General features: G+C 31.4%; 1 protein-coding gene and 1 pseudogene across 1 annotated transcript in view; one reads left to right on the top strand and one right to left on the bottom strand.

The window, feature by feature from the left end:
- The window catches only part of LOC145286399 (uncharacterized), a 682,462-nt gene that overhangs the window by 490,586 nt on the left and 167,384 nt on the right, over positions 1–24,492 (bottom strand). The window contains exons 4-5 of the mRNA XM_080135324.1: positions 22,964–23,046; positions 9,786–9,884 (exon numbers count right to left, since the gene is read on the bottom strand). Of these exons, the coding sequence (XP_079991450.1) occupies positions 9,786–9,884; positions 22,964–23,046 (182 nt within the window). The remainder of the gene's footprint in view (positions 1–9,785; positions 9,885–22,963; positions 23,047–24,492) is intronic.
- On the top strand, positions 2,434–2,644 carry LOC145286634 (U2 spliceosomal RNA; annotated as a pseudogene).

Below are 24,492 nucleotides of genomic sequence, written 5' to 3'. Positions count from 1 at the left end.
GAATTGTTGCCAGCTTTTTTAGGATTCTCCTATCTAGAAAAAAAAGGAAGAGACTGGAATAACATCAATCATCTCCCAAAACACATACTTAAATCATTCGTTGACATCTATGCTGATGACACGGCCATCTATGGCAACACATCAAAGGCCGTAAATGACAATGTTCTCTCTAATTCTCTCTTCTCTGATCTTGAGCGCGTGGTACAGTGGGGGAAGAGATGGCTGGTCACTTTTAATGCATCTAAAACCAAGCTTCTATCTTTACATCATCAACGCTCTGATCCCCATCTGGCATCAATTGAAATGGATGGCTCTCGTCTTGGGGAGGCTCCATGTTTTGACAAGCTTCTGAATTTGACCTTTACTCCTGATCTGAAATGGAACACGTACATCAAATCTGTTGCCAGGGACGCTGGGAAGATGATGGGATCCTTCTACCGCACCAGAAGGTACCTCACTACTGATGCAATTCTCTATCTATATAAAAGCCAAGTACGTCCAAGGATGGAGTACTGCTGCCACATCTGGGAAGGAGCTGCTAAAAACAGCCTATCATGCCTTGACAGAGTACAAAATAGACTTCGTGGTTTAGTGGGGGATGCCCTTTTCTCTTCCCTGCAACCTCTCTCCCACAGAAGAGACGTTGCAAGCCTGTCCATGTTTTATGGTCATTTCCATGGCAGGTGCTCATCTGAGCTCCAACCCCTCGCCGCCCTCGCCAATCTTTCACGAGACACCCCGTCTGGCTTAAACTACTGTGAATAATTTTCCCCATTCTTTATCTGTGCCTTAACCAAAACGTGGATTCCACGAGCAAAGCTTCTTTCTTAGAACTGCACGCCAGTGGAACTCTCTGGTCGCGTACCTGACTACAACTTGGACATCTTCAAGTCCAACATAAACAAACTCTTGACAAACCGACCCTTTAAGTAAGACACTCTATCAAAACCCCCAATACTAATGATTTCTACAATACTATCTCATTGATTACTGCACAGGCAATAACCATTATCCCTGAGTGGCCTTCGGGCCTTGATAAGTGGTGACCCCCATGTAAAAAAAAAACTTTTAAAAACTGTCTCTTTCTCTCTCTCTCCTCTCTCTCTCTCCCTCTCTCTCTCTCTCTCTCTGTATACCTATATATATATATATATATATATATATATATATATATATATTCATCAACAGACAAACTGTATCACAGTATAACAATTATTAGGTGCGGCTAGACTATCTAGACATGTAACCTTCAACTTGTTAATTGTCTGCTACATAATAATTCTCATAAAGCTAAAATAAATATTATTTTTGTAAAAAAAGAGAAATACGGATGTTTACGAATGGCTTTCTTTCGATATTTTCCTTTAAAGCAAAATATTACATCTCCAGTGTTTTAATTATTTGGTTTTGTGCATTCAAGATTTTTCCTCCATAAACTACATCTTATTTCTCAAATACGTAGAATGCATTTAAATACCAGTAACTCAAAATAAATATATACCCCCAAACAAATAAGATGCGTTATTTTAATATATGCATGTATTTATAATGAAATCCAGGGCCGATAACAACCATTTTCAGGTTAGCACGTTCAGTCATCCATTGCATTCAACTTTTATTAACAATAGAACTGTAGGTGTATTTACATGTGGTTGTTAGTCGCGTGCAAGCGACTCTATAAGTCACTCCGTCAGTCGGTCGGTCGGTCGGTCTGTCGGTCTGCCCGTAACACTTTTGTGCTTGGCCTTTTTGGTTAAGATCAAAGGTCTGCTGTTAATAAATGCTGTTCTTAGCTTTTTAAGCTTTTCTTCGCGTTCTGGCCAAGATCAAAGTGTAGTATCTTTTCCGGCAGATACTGGAAGCAAAGACCATATGTAGGGGAAACCCCACATATAAGACCTTGGTCAATGTAGAGGCCACCCTTAATACCAATTGTCACTATCCAGATCCCCTACTCCCCGGGGAGTTGGTCCCCATTTCCCCTTCACTCCTTACTTTAAAAATCGGCCTTGTGCCTAATTTGCTCGGTGGGGCAGCAAATAAATACCAACCACCCATATCAGGCCTTGGTCAATGTAGGGGCAACCCTTCATACCAGTTGTCACTATCCAGTTCCCATTCCCCACACATCGGGAGCTGGCCCCCCTTTTCCCTCCCCCTCTCTCTCTCAACATTAAAGAACGGCCTTGTGCCTTATTTGATCAGTGGGGAAGCAAATAAATACAATCTGTTCCGGCAGATACTGCAAGCAAAGACCATATGTGGGGGCAACTCCACACATAAGACCTTGGTCAATGTAGGGGTAACCCTTCATATCAATTGTCTCTATCCAGCTCTCCTATTCCCCGGGGTGTTGGTCCCCATTTCTCCTTCACTCCTCACATTAAAAATCGGCTATGTGCCTAATTTACTCGGTGGAGGAACAAATAAATACACGTTTCTTGGCCTTTTGGCCAAGATCAAAGTGTAGTATCTGTTCTTACTACATGATGTACTTATGTTTATAACTTTGTGATATAAAGTGGGGGATCACTTTTCTGTATTAATTTAATGTAAAATGATCACCCACTTTACAACCGGTCAGTCTCAAAGCATTCAAGTCATTCTCCAGATCATTCACGTTGTTTTGAAGGAATGCAGTTATTTTTAAGCATTCAAGTCATTCTTAAGGTCATTCAAGTCATCCTTAAGTTCATTAAAGTCATTCTAAGTCATATAATTTTTATTTATTTAAATCATTTCAGCCCATTTTTCGGTCATTTTTGTTTATCTTTAAGAATTTCATGTTAACCCCACATTCACGCATTCATTCATTACACAAGAGCACGTGACTAATGTCTATCGGCCATGTTTGTGTGAAAATAGTCAACTCTGCAACTACTGATTACATAACACTGAAATTAACGTGAAGTTTTCATCATACACCAAGGGTGGATTACAATCAGTAAAACCGTTGTTGGGAGGATGGATGAATAACGCGTAGAGAAATGTGTCGGAAAGTTTAAATGCAAACCATTCTTTTCAACTTGCCTGGCATATCTTTCGATAGCTAAAACAATAGGGAACGCGATATGACCGTTAACAGTTTTGGCTTCGAGTCTATCTGATGACTCCCAAAACGCTTTTTCAAATCTTTTTAAATCAGCACTATATATATACGTTACAGTATAATATTCAATAGGGGATTGGCTCTGTTATAATAAATGTGAATATATGCATGATTTTTAATATATTTAAGTGCATGCAACGACCGCACGAAGCCCGGTGTACGCCCCTGCTTGTCAACAATAATATATGCTTCTACTTTACCGTTCACATTTCTAAGTAGCAATATATTTAGATGCCTTCAATGTCCTACAGAGCTACATAAGAGAAGCACATCTATTTACTTTTGAACATTAATGTATACTGATCCAGATTGAAAGACATCAGGTTGTTTTGGTGAATGTGCGATAAAAAAAATGGTCGCCGCTGAAGGCTTTCTCTTTCTGCAGATTTTAAAAGAATAAAAAATTGCATGCGTTGCATTGTTAGATTTTGAATGTTTATTAAGATTAGACGGGTTTACTGCATTCATAATACCACGGGCTTTGATATCAACCTTGGTATTTTGTTAAGAAGATATTCTTTCGTGTGCATCTTTTGTTTTCAAAGGTTGACTTTCCTTATAGATGAAAAAGCCTCTAGATTTAATATATCACCCCTCGTTTACAATTTGCTATCCTATATATATATATATATATATATATATATATATATATATAAATATATATATATATATATATATATATATATATATATTGTGCCGCCAAATAGAAAGTCAGCACTTGTCATTTTTTTCAAAATCTGAATTGAAGGTAAATGTTTAAACTGCCTCATTTAGTTCGCTTTTTATTCCTTTATTTTTTTTAATCTGTTCATATTTGAATTTTAATTGAATATCCTAGTGTTCACCTCAATTTGAATAAAAAATTACGCCAACTCGAGATTGCAAAAGAAAGTCCGTACAATGAAAACTGGTGCAACACAAATACAACAGAAACACAATAAAATATTATATATTTAGTAACATAGTCTTTCTGTAATTTGATAGCTGGCAATTTTGGAACATTCTCTTTAATTAATCTGCTACAATACTCCGCTTAAAGTGCATCCCACTTCTCTTTAATTTTTGTACAAAGTGCGTCCAGATCTTAATTGTTTTCATTGCGTAGCTGTTGCTTTATGTAATGCCATACGTTTCCAATAGGATTGAAGTTTGTAAATTGTGCAGACTAATACAAAGAGGAAATATCATGTTATTCAAGGTACATCTTGACGTTGTCAGCTGTGTGAATAAGAGCATTATCCTGCGTGAAGATTAAATTAGCTTCCATATTCCGACCAATGTAGGGTAGAAAATGCTAAGTCATGTACTTAGACGAATTAATTCGACCTTGCAAGCGAGCTAAAGGCCCTGGACCATTGGCTCTTATAACGCCCACCGCTAAAACTAAGCCTTTACCAACTTGCACTATTGAAACATGTTCCTAGGATAAATTTCCTCATCCTTTGATCGACGTACTGTCTACCATCACTGTTTAGTCCATTGAACTTGATTTCGCCGCTAAAAGTCACTTTCGACCAATATAAAAAATGATGATCTTCATTGAATTTGACTAAGCCAGATAGCGCTTCCTTTTCTTTACAGAAATCATTGGCTTGCGTCTTAGATCACAGCCTTGCAAATGAAATTATTTCAATCTGTTCTTAACTGTATAAAGAGATCACTTTTAACCAAGATTACACTGTTGTTGGATTTGGAGAGTCATTTAAAATCTGTTTCTGAAACTGCAGATCTTGATAGCATTGTCTTCGCCGTGAGAAGTCACTCGACGACCATCAGATTTTTGAACATCACGAACACTTCCGGTGTTTTGGTGCTTTTGCACAATCATTCGCACCGTTATCTTATCACATTTCTATCTGTGGCCGATTTCTCGATTGGATAAACCAGAAAGGTGGAGATTAATGAACGCCTGAAAATCACTAAGAGAGCAATGAGGTATTTAAACTAAATGTTAGGTTCTATAACCTAGGAACAACAACAGTTACGATTAGAGATGCTAACAAGTAGTAAGTGGATGTTTTAAGCTCATTTGTTGCCGCGGAGTTTCTTTTTGTCTTCTCCATTTGAAGCTATTTTTTAAAACTGACATGAACACTAGGTTACTTCAATTAAAATTCAAATATGAAATGATAACGAAATAAAAGGCGACTCAAATAAAGTATAGATTGTTTAAACAGTTACTTTCAATTTTGCTTCAATTTGCGGTATTTGAAACAAATGGCAAGTGCGGACTTTCTTTGTGGCGGTTCTGTATATATTGCTACTCATCTCGAAGAGATTGTTTTCTCTTTATTACAAATGCTTATAACTAAGAAAACTCTTCGTTACAAGCTTAAAAACACCAACAGAAACTAAATGTTCATAGCCGACCATAATCATCATATTTTATGAATCTAAATATTTATTGTTAGTATGGATTTCAATATTTTCTTGTCATAATTATTTTTGGAAAAAACATTGGAGTTATTTTTGTGGTATGAACTGGATTAGGACTTGTTACACCAAGATCGCTTGTCACAGTCGATTACAACTAAGTCACCATCACCTTCATAGCCGATAACAGTTATATCTAAAACTATTATTTTTATAGCACTGTTTGACTACTCATGAAATACTATAATGAACATTACATGTTATAATACGTTAGTTTATGACAATCTGTTTATTTCTTTAATTGATATCAGATTGATCGTATAACTCGTATATAAAAAATAAAACGGAACAAATTAATATAAACATGAACCTCTTTTTTATTATTTGGTTATTATTACATTGCATATATTTTTCAACGACACTCTTGCAAATAGTAATTTGTTTTCACTAAATGCTTTTCTTCGTAATTGAAAACTAATGTTGCTTTCCTTTGTTTGATGGCAATTTAATCCTCTAACACGTGATCAGTATGCACATATTCGTTTCCGTCGGTGTATATTTTTCTTTTTATTTATGAAAATCTGTTTTAGTATTTCCACAGAATTAACACTTGTTTATGATTAGCAATAGGTTTTTAAATGTGCAAACTTTCAAGTGCATTATTGGAAATAAAATTTGACACGATATTTTAAAATATTTCGGCATAGTAAGTTTATAATCAATTTTAGGTCTGATTGCTTCCTAGCGAAAAAATTAAAAATAGCCAATGAATTATGATTTTTTTAAATATTTTAAATCAAGACTAGAAATTTATTTTTTAGTTGTAAATGTATAACAATTTAAGGCTTCTCTATAATCACTATAGTTTTTACTTCGTAATTACGTAAATATTGTAATTATTACTTGTTATGTATTGCATTTTATAACATTTGAAATTCGAAATAAAATATACATCCACTATAACATTATTTATACTATTGTAGACTTTATTCTCTCATTTAACGTTTTGAACATAACTTATAGGTAAGATGTTAAATATAGAAATCTGTTAAATCAATTTCCTGCTAACTATAAAGGTATATTTTAAGAAACCCCTATTCAAATTTCGATGGAATTGTGCAAATTTTACATTTTGTTCTGATTACATTTTGATGTTTTTTAAATCAGAATTTTAGGGGAATGAAGGAGAAGTAAGTTAGTAATGTGTATGTGCTATCATTCGTGCTGTTTATAATGCTCTCCTATAAACAAAGTGTTAAACATTAGATCATAATCCACTGTTACGAACAAAATTAAGTGTATCTTCTTTAATAATACTTCGTAGCTGGAGAGGAAACGAGAAAAAGAAAGAGGGCGATGCGACGAGTAAATAGTGAGCAAACTTTACTTATCGTGAATATTTTATGCTTTTTTTTTAAAGATTTAACTGAGTTAGTAAACTAAGTTTTTCTTAATTCATGAAAACTAATCCCAGCTCCAATTCCTTCACATACCTATCTCAACTAACATTTTCGATCTTAGAATTACTTAATCACACGAATTTTAAAGAAATAAACATACATACGGGTATGGATGATATGCGTGAAGCTATAATATATATATATATATATATATATATAACTACTTAATTTATTCACATAAATTTAATATACGAAAGTATAGATTTATGCGTAAACTCTAAGTATTTATTTCAAAATGCTCAATACGTAGGTAGAGCTAGTTAGTAATTTATGAAATATATATGGCGATTAAGCTAAACTGAATATGCTGCGTTTCATCCAACTATAGGATTCGTCAGGATTATGCGCGGATTCTGTGGTTGCTCCTTGTTTTTATATATGTTGAGGATTTCTAGTTGGCCAATCAGCTTTCTAGTATCAACCGCCCCCTTCCTATCAGCCAATGGGCATGCTTTTTATCAAACAAAGGATCTGTTTAAACGTTCTCCTTCTTATTTATACATATAAATATACCTATGTGTACACACATACATGCACATATATATATATATACATATATATATATATACATATATATACATATATGTGTGTGATCGTTTATGTATATCCATGCTTATTTAATTTATTTATTTGTTTGTTTTCTATTGTTATTGTTGGTTTTAAAGCTATTTTATATCGCTATCCTAGAGTAAGTTTTATTTTGTGAACACAGTTGTTTGCTATTTCCCGCCTACAGTTTAATAGATTTTGAGGTTCTTTAAAGTACAGGTTAGAACATTTTTCATGGAGGCATAATTTACATGGGTCGTCTAAATGTCTGCATGTGGTAGCTTGTCTCATTATTTTCCATTCGACTACCGGCGAATGTCCGCTTTCTTTGAGTTCCCAGTATTTATTCGCTAGTGTTGTTTTTATACAGTGTTTTTTTATTTTTGAATGTGCTTTTGTGGTCATAGTATCGGGTTTTTGAAATCTAAGGAAGTAATGCCTTTGTAATATTTTTTGTTATTCGGATTTTCTTTCGCAAATATTGTTACTTGATAAACTACGCTTTTTGTTAGACATTTATTTTGAACTGGGCAAAGTGTGTTGTGTCTACAATTGCATTTATCTTGTTCGTTATTAGTATTTTTATTTATGGTATGGTTATTCTTGTCCGGGGTTGGTTTGTTATTATTATTATTATTATTATTATTATTATTATTTCTGCTAGTGTTGGTTTTATTTCTGTCATGGTGTCTACTTTTTTATTGTTTATTTTGTTGTTGTTAACATTGTTTTCATTTAGTATTTTGTTATTATGTGCCTTAATTATCATCTCTAAATTTTCGCAACAACTGTAAGATAACAAAATATACAAAAATAAACAATAAAAAGTAGACACCATGACAGAAATAAAACCAACACTAGCAGAAGAAATAATAATAATAATAATAATAATAATAATAATAATAATAATAATAATAATAATAATAACAATAATAATAATAATTAATAATAATAATAATAATAATAATCATAATAATAATCATAATAATAATAATAATAATAATAATAATAATAATAATAATAATAATAATAATAATAAAAATAATAATAATAAAAATAATAATAATAATAATAATAATAATAATATTATTATTATTATTATTATTATTATTATTATTATTATTATTATTATTATTATGCATCCATGGAAAATTTTCTATCCTGTACTTTAAAGAACCTAAAAATCTATTAAACTGTAGGCGGGAAATAGCAAACAAAATAAAACTTACTCTAGGATAGCGATACAAAATAGCTTTAAAACTAACAATAACAATAGAAAACAAACAAATAAATAAATTAAATAAACATGAATATACATAAACGATCACACACACATATATGTATATATATATATATATATATATGTATATATATGTGCGTGTATGTGTGTACACATAGGTATATTTATATGTATAAAAAAAAGGAGAACGTCTACCTAAAACCACTAACCTAGTTCTAAAACAGATCCTTTGTTTGATAAAAAGCATGCCCATTGGCTGATAGGAAGGGGCGCGGTGGATACTAGAAAGCTGATTGGCCAACTAGAACTCCTCAACATATATAAAAACAAGAAGCAACAACAGAATCCGCGCATAAGCCTGACGCATCCTATAGTTGGATGAAACGCAGAATATTCAGTGTAGCTTAATCGCCATATATATATTTCATAAATTACTATATATATATACATATATATATATATATATATATATATATATATATATATATGCGCAGTGATTGCAGGTTAATTAATTACTCACTGACTTCTCTAGTTTTCTCACGAGTGATCACAAACATTAAAAAAAATAAGGTTTAGATCTTCCAAGATTATGTATACATATATATATATCGACTTTATATATTTTAACTTATCGACATTTACTGTATATTTTAGTTTTACTTTATTCTCATTTTCGCTTATTCGGACTTTTGCTTCAACATCTCATGATGATTCGTGGACGAATCGAAAGCGCTCGTGATATCAACAACTTTGGAACTTTTATTAATTTTTGTATTTTTATACAAAAAAGATTTTACGGAAAAACGAAAATTTTTAAAAATAAATACATAAGCAAAGTGCCTCGTTTTCATTTAATAATATTTTCTTGAATGAAAAAATGATACCTAAATATACCAATATATAGATATATAGATATATTTATGTATGGATACACACATACACACACACACACACACACACACACACATATATATATATATATATATATATATATATATATGTATGTATATAATATTAGTAGATGAACAAATAGATGAATAATGGCAGTACGTACCTGGCAAATAAGTGCGAGAGTTTTTGCTGAAAGATAAGTAAGAATCATTTTTGCCAAATGCTCTGGTAGATCTCCAATGAAATCACGATGTTTTCTACTCTGAAAAAATAAGAGTAAAGACAAAATTGTTTGGATAGAATAAAACATATTTAATGCCAATTAATATATACATGTACAATATCAGCAATAGTATTAAGAACAGAAACCACACATATATGTATTATTACTGAAAAATAATGCAATGAATGTAATAACTATTCGGTACTAAAATAAATACTTTATGTAAATGAACGCGTGTGGTAAATTAACTGACATGCAAATAAGGAAGTACATGCAAATTAAACACACGTGACAACATGATAACGTTATAATTACAGTTAATACAGGCAGAATAGATTTGCCAGTGAGCGTAAATATGAAAAAATTATGCTCCTTCCTCATTCAAAACATTTTCTTATAATTGTTAAACAGTGTGTTTTTATAAACTGTACATATTAAAGTACAAGGTCTTTTTTTGCGATTTATTAATCTTCAAAATGCAAGTTTATAAACTTTACAAAGGAAATTAAAAAATTTAATTGAGATTGAAGCCAGAAATTACCTAGAATTTTATGTTATGTACATTATTTGGCACTTGGAAAAATTGAATCTACCTATTATAAATCAATTAAAATATAGATATATACTTTTAAGCTTACATTGTTTAAATAGTGCAACAAAATATTCACGATAAAATATACCCAAGACAATTTCCATACCTTGCAAAAAATTATGTTCAAAATTTTATAACCTTTTCTGAAGATTATATTTTACTTAATTGTTTCATTTTTATAACGTTTCTAAAAATTATAGTTTACTTAATTATTCTATGGTTGTTTCTGCATAGTTGTTGAAAATTTATTTGGTTGAAAATTTATTTAGTTGAAAATGTATTTGGCTGAAAATTTATTTAGTTGAAAATTTATTTAATTGAAAATTTATTTAGTTGAAAATTTATTTAGTTGAAAATTTATTTAGTTGAAAATGTATTTGGCTGAAAATTTATTTAGTTGCAAATGTATTTAGTTCAAAATGTATTTAGTTGAAAATTTATTTAGTTGAAAATTTATTTAGTTGAAAATTTATTTGGTTGAAAATTTATTTAGTTGAAAATGTATTTGGCTGAAAATTTATTTAGTTGAACATTTATTTAGTTGAGAATTTATTTAGTTGAAAATGTATTTGGTTGAAAATTTATTTAGTTGAAAATTTATTTAATTGAAAATTTATTTGGTTGAAAATTTATTTGGTTGAAAATTTATTTGGTTGAAAATTTATTTAGTTGAAAATGTATTTGGCTGAAAATTTATTTAGTTGAAAATGTATTTGGCTGAAAATTTATTTAGTTGAAAATTTATTTGGTTGAAAATTTATTTAGTTGAAAATTTATTTGGTTGAAAATTTATTTGGTTGGACATTTATTTGGTTGAAAATTTATTTGATTGAACATTTATTTGGTTGAACATTTATTTGGTTGAAAATTTATTTAGTTAAAAATGTATTTGGCTGAAAATTTATTTAGTTGAAAATGTATTTGGCTGAAAATTTATTTAGTTGAAAATTTATTTGGTTGAAAATTTATTTAGTTGAAAATGTATTTGGTTGAAAATTTATTTGGTTGAAAATTTATTTTGTTGAAAATTTAACTATTAAAAAAATTGTTAAATCTGATAGAAAACATCAAAAATGTTAATCACAAAAGCATTTGATCAAATATGTCTTTCCTACTTTTTTCTACTGTTTTTTTTTCAATTGTTTCTCTATTTCTCTTAACTTTTATCTACATTTTATCAAGTGTATTGAGCACTTTTCAATCCATTATAACTTAATAAGAATAAAATTATATTATAATATATACTAGTTGTATTTAGACAATGAGTAAATTTGAATTTAATATCGGCAAAGTTTCATATTGTCTACTGCGCTATTGAACGCACCCGTTAAATGTGAGGAATTGAGCACAATTTTATGAAATACATACTGTTTATTGAGTGTCATAATTCAGCATCATAATTTACTGCTCCAATGTTTATTCATGCTTACTGAATAGGGCCATCAATATGAACGAATTATTTAGCCAAGTGTATTTAACGTGTATTTTAAAACTTTTTCTTTGTTTTTAAAACTAAAATGATCCACAACCTTCTCGAAAAATATAATAAATAAAATAAATAAATGTTTACATTAAAAAATAAATCAGCGGGCTTCCAGGTAGCTACTAAAAACACTAATTTAATTAATTAAAATTACATTGTTTTACGACTTGTGTTTGCTTTCTCATATTGTACAAATAGTTTAATTTCATATGTAATAGTAACTTATCTTGCCTTTCGTTACAGTAATGGGTTGTACACAACTTTTTTTGAAAGAAAAAAACACTCTGAAAAGATAAAAAAATCGTGAAAACTTATGCATGTAACTTGATTTGCCTTTGAAACCTAAGTAATTATATACTTTTCACATGCAATGTGTTGACTTAAAATTCCAACAGCCAAACGTTTAAATATCCATAACAAACGAAACATATTGTGACAAGTAAATAGACCTTTTCATTATAATATAGATTGTTTGTATTCCCTATTAATATATATATATATATATATATATATATATATATAGCAAGTTATTAATATATATATATATATATATATATATATATATATATATATATATATATATATATATATATATATATATATATAGTGATGATCATATTTATTGGCACGGTAAAATAAAAGTTAAATTTTGTCTAATAAATTCTAAAAAAAGGGATTAAATTAAAGAAAATAACAAAGTATATTATGTATTTTTAACTGGCCTTTCCGATGCAGCAATCGGATTTTAGAAAAAATAAATAACAAAGGAACAACTGTCTATATATATATATAAGCCTGACGATTTCTCCTATTTCCTTTTCTGAGCAACGTTTTGAATACATGGTCTAAGCAATTGTTTTTTTTTTCTTAATTTAGACATTGCAGTTAAAGTTAAAGTTATTATTATATTACTCATAAAAAAATACGGTTAATCTGTTTAAAGTCGATATTCCTTTTTGAGAACATTGTCTATCCGTACCCCACTATTTATTACGAATCACTTGAAGTGTTTTATTTATTAACAATGATATTAGAGGCAAAAAATTTCCAAAGCCATGATTTTAACCACCATATGAATTTTTCCGATTTTTCACTGGGATACTTTATATTAGATTATCAGGTTAATGGGGATTTTTTTCAGATGTTGGTGCTTTTGAATAGATTAAACATGTTTGTAGTTATATCACTGGTTAGTTACCACCTGTATACAACTTGGATATTTTTGCGATTTTTTTCTCCCTATTCGAAGAAAATATATAGAGAAATTAAAATAAGTTGGAAGTTTATAAACGTTTTAGTAGAGCTGTGGTTTACACTCCTGATGTCAAAATTATATTATATTTAAGGTACTGAACATCCACCAACTTTGAGTATTGAAACTGTACACCTAGGATTAAATTCTTTGTCCTTCTTTTGACGGACGTACTGCCTACTATCACTTCATAGTCTATTAAACTTGCTTTCGTCGCTGAAACTTACTTTCGACAAATATGAAATTCATTATTGACGAGCAAATAGTTCTTTATTTTGTATGTCATTCATGTAAGACGTTCATGAGAGGGAAACCAATCGGATTTGGATTTAAAAAGTGGGTCTTCTGTTCAGAACATAGATAAACCTTCAATACTATATACAAGTAAATTTTCTGGAGCCAAACATGGATCATTGGGTCAAAAGCTGCTTGCAGTTTTTAACTGGTTGTGGATAACTAAACAACATACGCCCATTTATCATTGGGAAAAAGTGGCAATGGGACAAACTGATAAACGCTTCTCATTCAATGTAAGTAATGGCATTTCGATTTTTTTTTTACTCGGAAAAACGAATCTCTCAGCTGGAATCTTTTAGGAGCATCTTTCCTCATCAGCATAAGGTACGAAGTAAAACAAACCCAGTAAATTTCAGCATTCCTAACATAGTTTCAGCTGACAGTAATCTTCAATTTTGGAGTCGTCGTCACAAGGTCGATGCTAGTATTATCGGAAGCATTGTCGCAAACTTTGTGCAACCTAAAATGTCCAATCACATGTAAACTGTTTCTCATAATATCACAGTTAATTGGCATAATTTATCCTATCTTTAGTATTTGCAAAATGTTTATATCATAAAATACTACCGTTGTTTTAAATTATCTTTGCTTATGGTGTAAAAAATATGTTTCAGGTACAACAATCTGAAATTTCATAAACGGAATCTGACCAAATGATGGGAAATACGATCTACTCCCAATGAAACCATGTTTACTGAACGAAAGTCGGTCTACATTACACACACAAGAAGGTCTCTCACGTGGTACCTCGAAGATTGTGTCTAGAATACAACAACAAATAAAAAGAAATTATTAGATTTTTTAACCTCAAATAAGCCGATGATCCCATTTGGAAACATCAAAATGTAATGACTTGCAATAAAATTTTCGAAAAACATTCGTTTAGAATTGTAATGTATGACGTCTAACTTGCGAATCAACAAAATTTAAGCAAATTTAAGTAAGAGAAAGTACTTCTTTTAAATAGGTTAACATAATTCACGATCAAGGTCTGCATGGACCTTTTCTAAGTCTTCGCATTCGTGTTGTCTCTGGTTATTGCGAATCCATATTTAATGAAAAGACTTATGTCATTTTTAACCAAAATATTAAAAACATAAATTTTGTACGGCAACTAGCTTGACATACTTTTCGGTAATTGCGCCAAATCCGGAGGTAATTGCGCCAACTAAAAAAAAAGTGTCTTTATCTGCCTGGTTGCCAAAAAGAGAACTTTTAGCAAGTTAGAGCAATTACCCCAAAGTACGGTACACTTAAACATGATATTTTAATTTATGCAGACTGTGTATATATTTTTATAGGGCCAATCCTGTATTGACTATTATACATTAGGGGGAATAATTTGCCTGGTCGACAAATTTGTAAAAATATATAAAATAAAAAAAATGAAAATGACAATTGCGTCTATCAAATTTCTTCTGTGTTTGTTTACAATATCACGTCAGCTGGTATTTGGGCTTTACCATGAATGCCTTCAAAAAGTCAATCCTGATTAATGTTTAGTTTTAAAATAAGCAAAAATAGAGATCATTTTCAGCGATTTTACATGATATTTTTGTCATCTATAAAAGGGAAAAACTATTTTTAGATCGAATTTTTTCGAAGGATTTTGCCGCTTATTATTTTTGTCGAGTGACTCAAGTTCTCCAGGTACGTCGGAGCGCATTCAATTAAAATTCTTTCAAGGATGTAACATGTTATCGATGCGACAGTTTTGTGCTTGTTTGTTTCGTGTTGATAACACATTTTTATTCCTGCCTATAATCGAGAGACTAGGGGCAGATGAACCTGCCCGTATAGCGCTATAATACTCTATGCATGGGTAAATGGTGGGCTTGTACATATATATATATATATATATATATATATATATATATATATATAAATATATATATATATATATATATATACCGGATATCCACAGGTGTGATTAAATTTGGGGCGCAGAAATGCTCCCAATTTATTTGCTCTAATTATTGCATCTATAAATATTACGCCGAGGAGTTTAAACCATGAGCTTACAAGTAGAGTTCTATTAATCATGACAATCCAGTTATTTTATACTTACGAAAGCCGAAAAGCTTAGTACTAGCAATATTGAATGTTACCATCTATTTAAACTCTTATTTCACTAGAGACTGGGGTTTCTCCTACTTCAACTATTTTCTTAGTTATGTGTTCATCCGTTTTCCTCTCGTGTCTGCTATGAGTCTGATGTCATCAGCAAATTTACCTATCTCGAAGACAATCATATGAGGTAAGTTATGTATGGTGGGGTTGCTTGTTTTTGTTTCACAGCATATCAACCCTTTTCAGGTCATGTAATGCCGAATCCCGTGATTTTGAAGAAAAAATTATTAATAGAATATATTTGTTTTTTTTTTCAAGCCGATTTCCATTAAACCCATTTTTTGGACCCTAACAGGTACTACCACTCGTGGCAATTAAAGGGTGGCTCAACACTCCCCAAATCCCATCAAATTGGACCTCACCATCGGATATAGTTTAAAGTCATATTCAGGACCGGTTGTTTATGAATGTGACGAATAATATAATTGCCTCGTGTGGCACATTTATATCATGTTATTTTGACGTATGGTAATCGAAAACTAACTTGATTTTTCTATTATCTAAGTAAAAGTTGGTTATACTAAGTATTTCACAAGTAATGCCATATAATTCAAATTTTATGAAAAGATTCAAAAGACTGGCATATGTCTACTTCTGTTTCCTTTGTCTACCCGGCTTTATCCGCTGTGTCATATATACGTTCAAATATTACAATTAAAATAAATGGTGTAAAACAGGCTTGCTTAAATCCATGCTGTCGGTTTGAAAGAAATCTAGTGTCAATGAAGTGTTGAATTAGTGCTTCATTGATTAAGAACTCAAAGACTTTAGCGAAAAGAGGGAAAAATTTGAGGCGATAATTAGATGGATCAGTTTATTCGCCATGATTCTTGAAAACTGGTGACAGAGAAGTATTTTTAACAGTTAGTAAAGCAAGATACGGTGGGAAAGTTTGAAATGAACTGAGCCATTTTAATAGTGTAAGTGAAATGAGATTACGGCTACACGTCCTCAACGTGTTTTTTTTTCATAATATTACGTCTGAAGTTGTGTTGGAGTCTAACCGACGGCTAGAAGTTTATACTTGACGGTTACGGTTCAAACAACTTAACGGATATTGAATAGTTGGAGAATTGTTTATTGTTTGTTATGCATTTTCTAGAAATCACGTGTTCTAAACATGGGCAAACCAATGTCTTTTCTGGTCATTGCGGTATGTCATCTCCTATAGCTTTTATATAAATTTGAATATCTGTACTGGATATGTCTGATGTCTAAAGAATGCATGCTTTCTTTGAGCAATGAAACCTTCGCAAGTAGAAGTCAATTATTGGTAAGAACAGAGTTTAGTCCCGGGTATGAACCTTCGCTTCATTTGTTGTTTTTAAGCATTCAGTAACCTTAATCTCACAATGTTCCACACGAAGGAAAAACGAATACACCATGGGACATCTTTGGTGTTATTCCTAGTGGCCTTTAGTAAACCTTATTGAAGTACCTTATCGTTTTGAGTTGCCGCTCTTCTAATTTGAGGTCGAGAGTTTGGAGTCATATCTACCAGTGTCACATATTCGACATTCTCGGCCATGGGAAGTTTTATACAATCTTTGGTAACTGTTGTCAGAAATGTCTCGAAACGAGTCTTGCTAAAATCACTGTACCTGGGAAACAGGTCGGGAACCTAACTGTCTGTGTCAGGTCATTAGTTATAAAAAAGTTGCGTGTAATGCTACCAGAAGTGTGTGTACAACTAGAGAAAGCATATTATTGTTGTACGCTTTAAAATCACCAAATATATGCACTTGGGAGAGTCTGCATATATGCGGTCAGATACATAGATAATTAGTGCATAGTCTTGGGTCACGTGAGGAGAGCAAAGAAAATATAAGTACATAAATATTTCTTGCAGCTTAAGTCTAAAGTCTGGCCATCTGATACTAGTTTCGATTCCGTAGACAAGGGGAGGCTATTACGAATATAATCCAAGTCTATACATGAGACTGTTTGTTTCATTAAATAATGTATACATTAATATGAGTTATAAGCAGACGTATTAAAGAGTCTAGAGAATATGAAGTAATGTAGGTCAGTTTTATTAGTGCAACGTATCTGATGATTTTGCTAGGACAAAGGATTCAACATCGTTAAAGTTAGTTCTAAGCCCAGATATATTTGCGTATTTGAACCTCAAGGAGGAGGCGAATTTGTTTGTTTTCATTGTGTGTCCTGTGTGATCGTGTTTTAATTTTGTACTGTCATTTTATTTATTAGTTTGAGTTTAAAGGTAAGGTGGTTTAAGCAAATAGATGTTGATAATACCAAAGATACAACAGCCGAAACTTCATCCACAAGATAGTGACCTCGGGAAAAGCCACCAGGGGCATTGCACTAAAATCACCATGTTATTGTACAACTGATGATATAGCAACTACTCTAACTGTTACCAAAGAATTCAGGCTCCTATACTGCCAACTGGAAAACAGTTGACAACCTGTCTGATCAGAGTTCTCACATTTTTCAGACAAGTCGTGCTAAGTTAATCCCGTCAAAAATATATAACAAACAAGCACCACAAAAATACCCGTTTCAAGTGTAAATTAATAAGGCGGGGACGGCATGCATTGCCCTAATGCAGAAATATATTCAAGCATTGGATGTATGTACTGTATCCTTACCATTGCACCTGACTAATAGGCAAAGAAAGAATATGAAAATAGAGCAGTAGGTAAGTTCTACTTACACCTTAATCAGTTTATGTTTGTAAACAGGTATTTTTAAAAATTAACTGTCCTAGGAAGATTGGTGACCAGAACTACATAGGCCTTGTCTTCCCCGTTTGTTTGGTACCAATGCGTATGATGTCAGTAGCATAGATTTAAAAATCAGAGATTTTTAGATGACTAATCAGATCTATAGGTCTATAAGCACCGAGAGAAGTAAGTTCGCGCCTAGACTCTAAATTACGTATTGCTGCGCTCCCGCGTGATTAATCTAGTACTGTACATATCTAGACATGAGCATTTATATTGCCTGTTAAGGTTACGTGCTAATAACATCAATATTATTAAAACATCGTAGGGATAGGAATATTATTATGGAAATAATTGAGAATTCTATATTCATCGTTGAGAACCACTAACAAATATTGAAAATAGGAATGGGAAAATATACATTTAGTGTCCAATTATAAAAGTTTACTCAGAAACTCTTAAAATAGATGTAGGTGTCAAGTGTCAGAGAAAATAGTCATTAGTCTATCCCCATCCAACATCAACATCTTCGGTTAAATATCATCTTCATCCACTTCTTATGGCTATTAGCATCGACTCTGAACTCTATCGTTTATTTCATCTCTCGTTAGTTGGTTCAGCATCCAAGATGTTTGTTTTTATTACTTTAGCTTAATACCTTTTGACATATTACACTTATTTTTATATGTTCAGCCATTTTCTGATTTGACGTCTATGGAGTTTGAATTACCAGCGACTGTCAGTTACACGTAAACGCACACACTAAATGGTTGGCACTTTTACTGAAAGTGTGTAGTGTTCATTATATTTTATTTTACATCACAGTTTCTCGGATTGCTGCCAACATTTTTATTTTTGTTCGCAAACATCCAAGAATGGAGAAAATATCGACAACATAATAATTAAATCTTGCTCCTGAAAATGACTTTTAATTTTCTCTTTTTGTCTATCTAGTCATCCATGTATGTATGTATGTATGTATGTATGTATGTATGTATGTATGTATGCATGTATGTATCTATCTATCTATCTCTCTCTCTCTCTCTCTCTCTCTCTCTATATATATATATATATATATATATATGTATGTATAATTTAGAAGTGAGGCGGAGAGACCTAGTCTATTCTATACGAAATTCCACACATTACGAATGTTTTAAAAACATTACAGTACCCGTCCTATTTAATTTCTTACGCAAAGAAAAAAGCTACGAACATACACTATAATATAAACAGACAGAAAAATAAAACAAATACTTCACTATTAAACAGAAATCTTTTCATTCCCACCCACACTAAAAATACAAAAATCAAAGACACTCTTAACAGACTTGGTTTTCACTTAATACAAACAATTGCCACAACAATAATACATACATTAAACATTACCAAGACCCTCACATCCAACGCCGGTATATATTCCATCCCATGTAATAACTGTCAACAAGCATACATAGGTGAGTCATAGCATGAATTGAAACTAAGGCTTTACGAACACAGAATGGTAAGGCCCTACATGCACTATTTTGCCATTGTGCATATCACGATAATTCATTTAATTAAGATTATGCGAAAATTATAAAATACGTGATACATAGAGCCAAAGAAGACTTTTAGAGTAATATTAAACACTAATACTATTACGCAAAGAAAGAGCTTCTATCATTTAGCCCCTAGTATAGGGAAAATAATAATCAAAGAACAAAATATGAAGAAAGATTCTGGTGAATTCATACTATTATCCCAGACCGTTTTTCTTTAAATAATTTACACAAAATGAATAAGATTAGAGAGAAGAAAAAATGTACATAGGTATTTAAATAAAGTACTCTTAAAAGTGTATATATAGACAGTGAACACCCCAACCTTCCCATACGCACATTTATAGTTTTCTTCCAGATATGGGTAGGATTCTAACACTGTTTCCTTTTCACTTATGTATGGTCTACGATCGTTTTCTTCTTCTGCATTTTGTCTTTTAATATCCTGAGGATGGCCCCTGTAATAAGGGGCGAAACGTTGATCACCATTTTATAAATTCATTCGTTTTTTCCCTTTTCAAAACAACATAACGTCAACCGTCGCTGGTAGCTTTATCTTATTTTTATTCATATATATATATATATATATATATATATATATATATATATATATATATATATACACACGCGCATATATATATATATATATATATATATATATATATATATAAATTAGAATCAATTAATCCCGTCTCACTTTCGACACTGCATTAAACAATGCGGACATTTCTATGCATATCTGTTGCTTTCATCATTTCAAGCAAATACCTCGTGTAAGAATACGCTAATTAGTTCTTCGTTCATCGTATAATTTAACCTCTTTTTCCCACTTTCTCAGATACGTAATACGAAAGGAATTTCCCAGTCGTGGAATTGCTGATCAATGTATGAAATATTGAACGATTACTCTGTAAGAATATTTCGTACGTATTTTACACATTCCAGAACAGAGTGAAATCCATCATTTAAAGAACAGTTTCTCAACATGCCATCTATCAGATACAGCGAAAAATAAACATCTCCTACTTTTGCAATGCTGTATTTTATCATTTTTATGGTGAGGTATATTATAATTGAAATACGATTTTTCAACTTTTTTTTATTTTATTTGGGAATGTTTGATGATAAAATGTTTCTTTTAAGTTAAAACACATAATGTTCTCAATTACTCTCTCTTTCTCTTTCTTTTTCCCTCTTTTTTCCGCCATATAAATATATATGAATTAGTTTACATTTCTTACAAAAATTACTTACCATATTGCCTCAATCTAGTAAGATTTCTATTTCCTGTTTGAAGACTACAAATAATATGTAGTCTCATATGTACTTGATATTACTCAACTCATATAACACTGTTGAATCGGTGAATAACACTCGTTTATTTACACTACTTGAATGTGTGCGAAATGTTTTTACTTATATTTTCATTCGTAATACTTCTATTTACCGTAAAAATGTGAAGGAAATACGAAACTTTATTTACTACTTAAAAATGTATTTTATTTTTAATTTTCAGCACTCTCTTTATGATTAATAAAACTTTGAATACTAGTATCTTTGAAAGATACCTCTATAATTGTATGTGAAAATTACTATTATTGTGTATTGTAGTTGTAGTGACAGTAATTGAAATAAAAGTTGTTTGTTAAGCATTTTATTATTTAACCTTTATATATTTGAGAAGGTTAAATACAAAAGAGACTTAGAAATCAGAACGTTTGTAGTTCGAAAAATCTCTTGGATTAATTACGTCGTTAAATGTAGGTTCACGAAAGAACCGCGTTTCGTTTCCTTTTTATTTCCTCCTTCTTCCTATGTCGATCTTACTTTCTCTCTATCACTCTGGTTTCTTCTACAAAATACATATGTATAATACAGGTTGTCCCAAAAGAAGCTGATGGTTAAAAAAACATAACTTTCTTAATTTTTTACATTTTTTTATTATTATCTCAGATCCTCTAGAGTAACCCTTCCAAGGTCATCATGAGTCGTTACACTACCGAGGAGCGGACATTTATCGTAGAGTCGTATTCTCAATATCAGAAACTCAAATAGAATTTCGACGAAACTTCAACAGAAGAAATTCTCCTATTCCCAATGCAATAAAAGCTATGGTGGATCGATTTCATGTGCAAGGGCCTGTATGTGACCTCCCTAAATCTGGTAGACCCCGTACGCCAAGAAATGATGAGAATCGTCAGAGATTAGCAGAGAGTGTGGTCGAGGATCAATCCATATCAGTAAGAAGGAGATAGTCAAATTGGGGTCTCTCGATCAATGTGGTTCCAGCAGGACAGTGCAACGGCGCATACGGCAAGAGAGACATTAAATCTGCTCCAGAACATATTCGACAACCGAATAATTTCTCGTTGCTGTGAGATAAATTGGCCACCCGTTCGCCAGATCTCACATGTGCAAATTTTCTCCATTTGGGGTTTCCCCAAAGAGCGGGTATACGCAAACAAACCAGCCACAATAAATGGCCTTAAGTGAATATAGAGGAGGAAATTAGGGCCATAAGCCATGAAGCATTAAGTGATGTGCTGGACAATGCCCTGCAGAAAGCACGAGGATGTGAAAATGAAAATGGTGGACATTTAAGTAACATCATTTTACATAACTAAAATTAGACCTTGTGAAAAGCATACCCTAGATTAAGTTGTATAAATAAAATTAGAATAATTAAACTATGCTATCTTACTATATTTCAATAAAACAATGATCGCCCAGGCTCATCTACTGTCATATGAAAATTGGTAAGCATACCTTAAATATTAAGGAAGTTAAATTTAAAATCCGACACCTTCTTTTGGGACACCCTGTATAAGTAGTTAATGACTAACTCTCTTCACATTTGTTATAGGTAATTTATAATGATATGGCCAGAGTGACAAGGTTTAACGAATAAGCACCATTATGGAAAAGAGGCAACCACCCAGTCAATTAAGATGTGTATCTATTTGTCTCTTCAACATTATAATTATCACACAAAATGCCTGACGAGTTGAATGGGTTACACTATTATCTCGCAATGTTTCTGTAAAACTATAAATTCAATTGCAAACATGTTTATACTGCATTATTTGATTTTGAAGCATTAGTTCACACAATAAATTAACCCATTAGTACTTACCTGGATTAGGTAAGAAAAATAATATAATTGTTTTGCGTCCAAAGCCAGAAGAAGTTTCTCTAAAAACGCCACTCTCTTAGAATCTGAAATAGAAAATATATTTTTTCAGTTTTTTTTAAATAAACTATTGCTATTTACTTATCGAATATGCTGGTATTTCATATGTTATAGATTTGAGTACACCTATATTTTCTTGTTTTTAGTTGGTCAGTATGAGTTTATAAACATACGAAAACGACGCAGCAATTTTAGGTGCAATTGGATAGATTTTTTGCAATTGTATCTTTTGTACAAAGTTCTACGCCTCTTCCACAACCGAATAACGATATTTTTATTATTTTCCAACTAAACAGAAAAACAATGCGCAACAATAATTTTAGTCCTTGTTCTTGCATTGTCAATAAAATATGAACTTTCATATTCATTTTATTTGATATTCTATTTCATGTGTGTCGATAGTTGCTTATCACTTACTATTCTGATTAGTGCTGTCATGATGATATTGGAAAGCTTTAAATAATTTTCAGTCCTAATTTAGTATTTGACTGTATTATATTCTTTGATTACACCGCTGGAAAATACCAGGTTCTCAAATATGTCCGACAGATTTCGATTTATAGAACGACAATAAAATACGGATGCTTTGTGTCGACAGAAAAAAAATACAAACAGACAGCCACGTGTGTGATTTTCTTATATAGCAAATTCGGCAGTCGTGTCTCTCCTTTCCCTTTGTGTGTAACTAGTTACAATTTACGAGTTGATATGCCAAAATCATAGCAGGATTATCTAATCTGAGTGAGTCGTTGAATTATTGAATATATACTCGCGCAAATTTAAAAAAATTGAAGCATAAAAATTATGCATACGTTTCTGTACGACTTACTCATAATATGATCTATTAAATGTTATCTAACTTCGAATATTTTACTAGGTAGTCCTGAAATAATAAATAATCATGAAATAAATTTGAAATGTGATCGGAAATGCGCATTAGTCTAATTGGTAGGCACCTACCATTACGCCTATGACATTTATTAATCATCTGAGTCCGTAAAAAACTAGAAAGGGAAGCATTAGTATTACCGCCCCAAGGGATTACTATAGAAATTACGATTTCTTTATTATAAACATCTACAAAATATTTAAAAACACGTAATATCTACGGAATATTTGCAAACATATACAGGTTTATCTCATCATATAATCAGTTCCGAATTACAATTTCCAATTTTATTTGCTTAACCTAGTTAATAAAAATATTTTTATATAGATTAAAACGAACATATGCGAATATAACTTATATCATCTGACTAGGGTGTTTTTTCTATTTTACCTGAAAAATAAATGTAGAAAAAAGCCCTACTTAGGCACTTATTTCCAATAAAATGGCATGCATCCATAGAATATAGCCATAAACTCTCAAACTCAAAAATAGTACAGAGTAAAAAGTAGATGCTATATTTTCCTGGCGTTGCAAAATTAAAATTGTAAAAATTATGCCTTGGACCGTGCAAAAACGTTACTTT

Source organism: Euprymna scolopes, chromosome 10 (genome assembly GCF_053919585.1).
Source record: "Euprymna scolopes isolate OS-2025 chromosome 10, ASM5391958v1, whole genome shotgun sequence".
NCBI lineage: Eukaryota > Metazoa > Mollusca > Cephalopoda > Sepiida > Sepiolidae > Euprymna > Euprymna scolopes.
This window is presented reverse-complemented; position numbering and strand designations above follow the sequence as displayed.